Below are 7,066 nucleotides of genomic sequence, written 5' to 3'. Positions count from 1 at the left end.
AAAACAAATGTACATTATTTTTGTTATTAAAAAGACAATATATTTAGCAATATAGTTAAATTGTATACTGTGTTCATAATTGCAATGTGAAAATGAATATAATGATAGTTATAGCAATCAAATTATATTGGTTGATGACTTAATAATTAATCATTGTTAAATTAGTTTCATCATTTTTTTAATATAGTCTCTTATTGTTATTATACAATAGAGAAATTTATTATGTAAATGAGTCATTTATAAATAAATGACACTAACCATTAGAATTTTATTATTTTTTATTCTGTATAGTTAACTATAAAAGCTTGTGAAATTTGTTATCTTCATTATATTTTTTATTGTATTTTTTTATCACATGTTTGGTAATACTAGATGTAGGAATAGAGTGTGACACTTCAAAGAGCAACTATAGAATACTCAAATTAAATTGAAATAAAACATTTTTATTAAAGAAATAGTTATATAATGCAATGTATTAATTATTCAATTAATTTTGAAAACATTTTCCAAGTCACCTCTCCAACACCGAATACAGTCTTGCAATCAGGTCTCGGTAATTTCTCATTATTCGCCGCAATCGAGCGACATTTATTGCTCAAATTCTATCAGTTTTTTTTAAGTATATGATGACGTGTGGTTTGATGACATAATGATTAATATTGTGATTATAATGTTCTCAGTATGAAAAACTGATTCAATTTATTAATTGAATAATTAATACATTGCACTATACAACTATTTTTTTGAATAAAAGTGTCTTATCTAAATTTAACCTGAATACCCTACAAATACGGATGGCAAAAAAAGGAAAAAAAACAACGATACAACTGCTATTGACCAATCGGTATTAAAACATCGATATTCGTGACATCGATATTTTTTTTTAATTTGTTCAAAATCCAGGGAGTTTTCAAAGAATTTCAACTAAATTTTTATGTTAAAGTTTATTTTATTCAACATAAAGATTTTTATTTAACTATTCCAATATAAACTATTTAAAAATAACAGTTTATTTAACAACGTCCCCAGCAAACTGTTTCTTCGTTGTGTTATCGTCAAACCAGCTTTTGAAAAGTTTTTCTGCTGGAACCCATGTGGCAATAGAACTTCGGGCCAAAGTCGTAATATGTTCGGTCTCTATTTTTTGAGGTGATTGAGAGTTTTTGACAGTGCTAATGAATCAATAAAATGAATTTTCTTGAATTTAGAATCCAGAATTGTTGCCAGATCTAGTAAGTGAGTTTCTTTTTGTTTACCAAATCTTTTTTTCTTTCTCTTACTAGAAAATGTAATAAATTAATTTCAATCGTAAATTTAGGGTTTAATTTGTTTAAATCCTGTTCTAGACAATTAATTAATAGTATGACTTTACTAATAGTAACATATTGATCATCCAAAAGTTCTCTTGTTAAAGTTTCAAGTAAATCCAAAGCATCAATTATTTTCTTCAAATAGTATAATTCAATAGAAGTTAACATTAAGTTGGCTTAAATAATAATATATTATTTACAATTGGCAAGAGATTTAAAAATCTTTCATCCACGTAAAAAGTCAAATTTCATCTTGTGGGAACATGTATAAATTACTTTAATTAGTTCCTGAATTAGTCTACAATTAACAACTTCACTTTACCCAAGATTAGTTGTTTTTCTATAACCTTCTTTAATACCTAAATGTTCTTGTTCTCTTCTTAACTAATGTCTAACTTTTGTGCTTCTTTTTGTGTACTTGACGATTGAATGAATCTTTTCTAATATATATAGATAAACCTGTTGTTACTTTGATGGAATCTTTAGTTACTAAATTTAGTATATGTGCAAAGCAGAAAATATGCTTATTTTTTCCAAATAAGTTTGACAGCTTTAATCATGTTTGCACTGTTGCCTGTCACTACAGCCATCACTTAATTAAGTCCAAAATCCCAGTTTTGAGGGGAAGCCTAAAAAACAATTATGCTATTCCAAGAAATGGTAGGAATAAAATAAAAAACCTTACCATTAGTTTCTGGCCAATGTAATCTGCTGTGTGTGAATTATCTAATTCCATAACATCCAATGATATATGTATGGATTCAAGAACATCAACATAGTGATGATAAAGTTGATGGTTGTGAGATTAAATCACCGATTCTTTCCTCATCGTTTAACACAAGCTTCGTGTTATCATTTACTATAGTTGATGTTATTTGAATCGTTTAGGATTTCAAGGAATTTGCCAAACAACGCAACTTTATGTATTGTACTTTGCGTCCTCTTTCTTGAAGTTGTTGACTATTTACCATGTTCATGATAACTATAGCAATTCTCATAGTAACCAACTTCAGGGGAAAGTTAGATTCTACAGAGCCGCTTAGGTATCCGTTTCGGGAGCGAATGCGCTTTTTGTTGCTTCGAGCAGGTCAGGTTCTTTTTATCCTGAATACGTAAAAATCGGTTTTCAGATTGGTCTTTTATCTGTATTTGACAATTAATTTTTAAATTTTATTTTGCAATTCAAGCCACCTTTATCTATGTGAAATCTGATAAAAATAAGTCCAAAGATATACAAGTATTGTTCGAATAAAGCTGTTAGATAATAAACCAACCGATATAAGATTGTTGTCGATGTAGGTTATCACGTTCGATCACTTTCTTTGCCCCATGTATATACCTGTTACATCTGCTAAATGCATTTAATCACTACAATTGTAAATGTTTGCATATATCTCAATAGTTATATTCATTAACATGTATGTACATGGATTATAACTGTTATATTTCTTCACACATTGTATGTAATGTAATGTATCCAAAAAAACTGGCAACAGAAAGTATTTACTGCTATATGGGCTGCAAATTGTTTAATAAATTCTGTATTTTTATATATAGTCAAATTTTTTTCTTCTACCGGCTACGGCGTAGTCACTACGCGCTTCCCACTGAACGCATGATAATAATCTAATACATTGTCTTAATTTCTTTTATTGTTTATTACTTTATGCGTAACTATTTCTTAGTTTAATTGATGCCAGAATAAAAAAAAATAGGTTTATTGAAGGGACAGCAGTAATCTAAAACGTATTGACTCAATCTGTTCAACATGTGGAAAAACATGGGTTGTACAATATTAGTCGGTAAACAAGATATCTACCTTGAATACACAATCGCACTTGATTCGCAGACATTGCACGTGTGTTGGAAACATAAAAAAGAAATTCAGCACTATTTATAATAAATAAAAATGATGTAAAAATTATATAAAGTTATTTATAAAGAGTTTTGCGAATTTTATTATCAATTTAGGGTTAACGCGTTAGATATACATACAGGACTCGAGGAAAAATGAGGACCCAAGCGGTAATCGAATTCACAATCTCCGGCCGGTAAGCTGGGACTTTAACGCCCTTACAATTAGTTATTTCTTCGTTGTTATTGCTCCTGTTGATAAATAAGGAGATCCCAACCCCATAGATATTAATAGCAATTTATTTTGTTTTTATGGATTTCAATATTCAACAGTCATTTATTTTACTTTGAAGCTATTAATTATTGTTTCAAAAATATTTATGTAATTGATTCATCTTGCTAATCGTTACTTACCTATTGATAACTTACTAATTTACACTATTTTAAAAATTTTTACGATTTGTACTAAATATTGTGACCATTTTTGTTACTGTCCGTAAGGTCAATAAAATGTGTCATTAATTTATTTAACAATAAATTTTTTAAGTCATTCTTTAACGTAGTATACGTTTAGTGTTTGAAACAGAATTTACCGACGATTAAGAATCAGGAAGAATCAATTCAGTACAAAAATGGATCTTATACAGCTTGGATGCCTTTGATTTACAACTTCATTCCACAATTCTTTAACTTTGATATTATATAGTGCAGGTCGGTATTCGCCTTCGATAATAAATTTTTCTGTATCGAACATTTCTCAGATTTCTATTGCTCACTGTCGTGTAGTCAAATAAGTACTAAACAATGTATCGTATTGCCAGCGTGTTTTGTTCTCAGTGTGCATACGTACATACATACATATGCATGTCCTGTAAAACGATAACTTATAGATCTGTTGTATTGTTTTATTATTTTTCCTAAAGTTTTGCAGCTACTATACCTAACTGTAATAATGTTATCTATTGTTATTAGTTTGTAAAACGAAGATCTACATTGTAATTCTGCGTTTATGTTATATCTTACATAACTTCAGAAGGGAAAAAATCTAATGTATTAAAATATTGTAAATGGAATAGTTGTATCATTTGACATATATTTATTCTGTCTATATAAATTTATAAATTATTTCGCTAGAATTTTATATTTTGAAAATGGACAAAGTAGTGGATAATATATATACTTAGTGGATAAAACGTGAACATTAAAGATGTAAAATATTTTCATGAGTTCTATTATATCCGGATTATTTTTTGTGCAGAAAACCGTGCTACAAAGTATTAAGAAGGAAAATCCAGATTTCACCGGTGAGGCCTACACTAGCTTAGCGATAATCTATGCTGTATTTGCCATTTGCAACTGGCTAGCACCATCCTTCATCTCTATGACAGGGCCAAGGGTTGCAATAGTTACCGGCGCTGGCTGCTACGTCATTTTCATAGCATCTTTCCACATTCTTCAAAACGCTGTACTCTATGCCGCGTCGGGTATCGTAGGTCTTGGAGCTGCTCTAATATGGACAGGACACGGGCAATATTTAACTGAGAATAGTGACTCTGAAACAATGCCCAGAAATGCTGGGATATTTTGGGCGATTTTTCAAACTTCGATGTTCGCTGGCAACCTTTTCGTCTACTACGTGTTTACCGATTCAACTATAAACAGGTCAACAAGACAACTTGTCTTCGGTTTGCTTACTGGATTAGCATTACTCGGCACGCTTCTACTTGCCGCTTTAAGAAAGACATCGCAAGGAATAGTATTGGGCGAAGAACTTCGAATACCGGAGCCTGCAAGAGAAAAGCCACTGTTAGCCGCTTGGCGCGCTTTCACGGATGCATTTGCTCTCTTCAGGACGCCAGAAATGCTATTATTATCTTTGACATTCGTATACACTGGCTTAGTGTTAACGTTTTATTCTGGAGTTTACTCGTCCAGTATTGGATTTACCAAAGCGATTGATAATTCGCCTAAGAGTCTTGTCGGACTTTCTGGTATTTTTATTGGAATCGGAGAAGTGATTGGTGGAGCTCTTTTCGGTATCTTCGCCTCGAAAGTATCTCGTATTTGTGGTGTCTGGGCAGTGGTGATCACTGGATTTTGCATGCATTTGTTCGCCTTTATTACTATTTTCATAAACCTACCGAAGGAAGCACCGTTCGAGGACACCGACAGTATAGGTTATATCAATCCTTCGCCGGTTTTAGCGATGGCCGGAAGTCTTACTTTAGGTTTCGGCGATGCTTGCTTTAATACTCAGGTCTATTCATTATTAGGATTACTTTTTGCACAAAGGAGTGCACCAGCTTTTGCCTTGTTCAAATTTTGCCAATCGGTCGCAGCTGCGATAAGTTTTGCTTATAGTAGTATTTTAAATCTCCACATACAGCTCCTTATCTTAACGATATCAATCATTATTGGCACTGTGACATTTTGTTACGTTGAATATGGCACAAGAAGAGAAAGAAATAATACATTATCGGAAAATGAACAAATAAGTAATTAAATTGAAAGATAATCCTTAATACTGGAACGCTGCTCAAGAAAATAAACTCATTTTATTTGTTACGAGGAAAAATGATGCATATAATATATTATGTAGACGTAGATAATTGAAGGGTTATGTTGTGTATATATTTGAATAAGAAGAGATAATGAGATTAAACTGTTATTGAAACAATTACAGCGATTCAATCACACAATTTCAATGATCCAATACTTCTTTATAAAAGGCTGTTTACATTAATTATAATAATATTTTAGCTGTTGTTGTTGAACATCAATCATGTTGAATATTTAAAAAAAAAAAAGGAAGCTAGGAAATTCTTATTTAATTCTACACAATTGGTAATTGTTCAGGAAGTTCGTGCAATTTTTGAAATAATTTCACCTGAATTATATGTATGTATATTAAGAGTTAAATGTAAGACTTCCGTACAAATTTATCGTTAACCAGTAAAATTAATTTTATCGCAATCAAGGTAATAATTGTGATAAGTGGAAACGTATTAGAATAGTTGTAACCTAACAAACTCAGAACATCTTACTTCCTTTTACATTTAACGCTTTCGTTATAGCGGATTTCAGTCGCCAGTATGCTTTAGTGAAATAAAAACTTTTATTTAAACCAAGATGCCATATCTCTACTGAACTCTCTAAGTATTCACTTAGAAAGCGTTTACTTCTTTTCTTATCCTGTTTAGTATTATTTATATTATATTATTTGCCGGCTGCCAAAAGCTATGCTATACTCAACCAGAGTGTCATGTGACTATAGTCACCGTTAGAAACGAAAGGGTTAATTTAATAGTGCAACGGAAGTATGAAAAACAGGAAACATCTGTCTAAGTCCAATGTAATATCATTCGCAACCTATTTGTACAAAATAGAAGTATTCAAATGTAAGTGATCGGATGTGTATTAAACATTCCAGAAACAGTAATTTATAACGAGGGAGAAAAAAGTTTCAATTAATTTTTAAAACTTAAAGTTCGATGAAATGTATTATTGTGTGTGTGTGCGTGCGTTACAACGAGATTGTTATGATATAAAGTGTTTGTTTACAAGAAAGTTTAATAACTTATATTTGGGATCTTTGTCAAGATTAGAGTAATGTACGTGGAATGGTTAAATAATTAAAAATTTTTAAACATATTTTGTACTTATTAATATCTTTTATGAGCACATTTTAAGTAATTGAAACTGGAAGAAAGAAGCAGAACCTTTTACTATTGCGTTCAATACGTTTACTTTTGCAATTTTTAATTTTGTTATTCAAAGTGATGCAAATGTTATTTAAGGAGAGAACAAAAGGGAAAGAATTATGATGTAGAAGACAAAGAGAAAAAATTTGAGGCCACAATATTAGTTTTAGTGTGGCTATTTTTAATCGATGACCTGGTCAA

General features: G+C 30.8%; 1 protein-coding gene across 1 annotated transcript in view; it reads left to right on the top strand.

Annotated features, from left to right (window-relative positions):
* Nucleotides 1-5,691, top strand: part of LOC108574615 (UNC93-like protein MFSD11) — a 6,521-nt gene extending 830 nt beyond the window's left edge. The window contains exon 2 of the mRNA XM_017937234.1: nt 4,423-5,691. Within this exon, the coding sequence (XP_017792723.1) occupies nt 4,423-5,667 (1,245 nt within the window). The 3' untranslated portion in view covers nt 5,668-5,691. The remainder of the gene's footprint in view (nt 1-4,422) is intronic.
* Nucleotides 5,692-7,066: the final 1,375 nt, after the last annotated feature.

The sequence above is a fragment of the Habropoda laboriosa genome, unplaced genomic scaffold, assembly GCF_001263275.1.
Source record: "Habropoda laboriosa isolate 0110345459 unplaced genomic scaffold, ASM126327v1 scaffold175, whole genome shotgun sequence".
In the NCBI taxonomy this organism is placed as follows: Eukaryota; Metazoa; Arthropoda; class Insecta; order Hymenoptera; family Apidae; genus Habropoda; species Habropoda laboriosa.
This window is presented reverse-complemented; position numbering and strand designations above follow the sequence as displayed.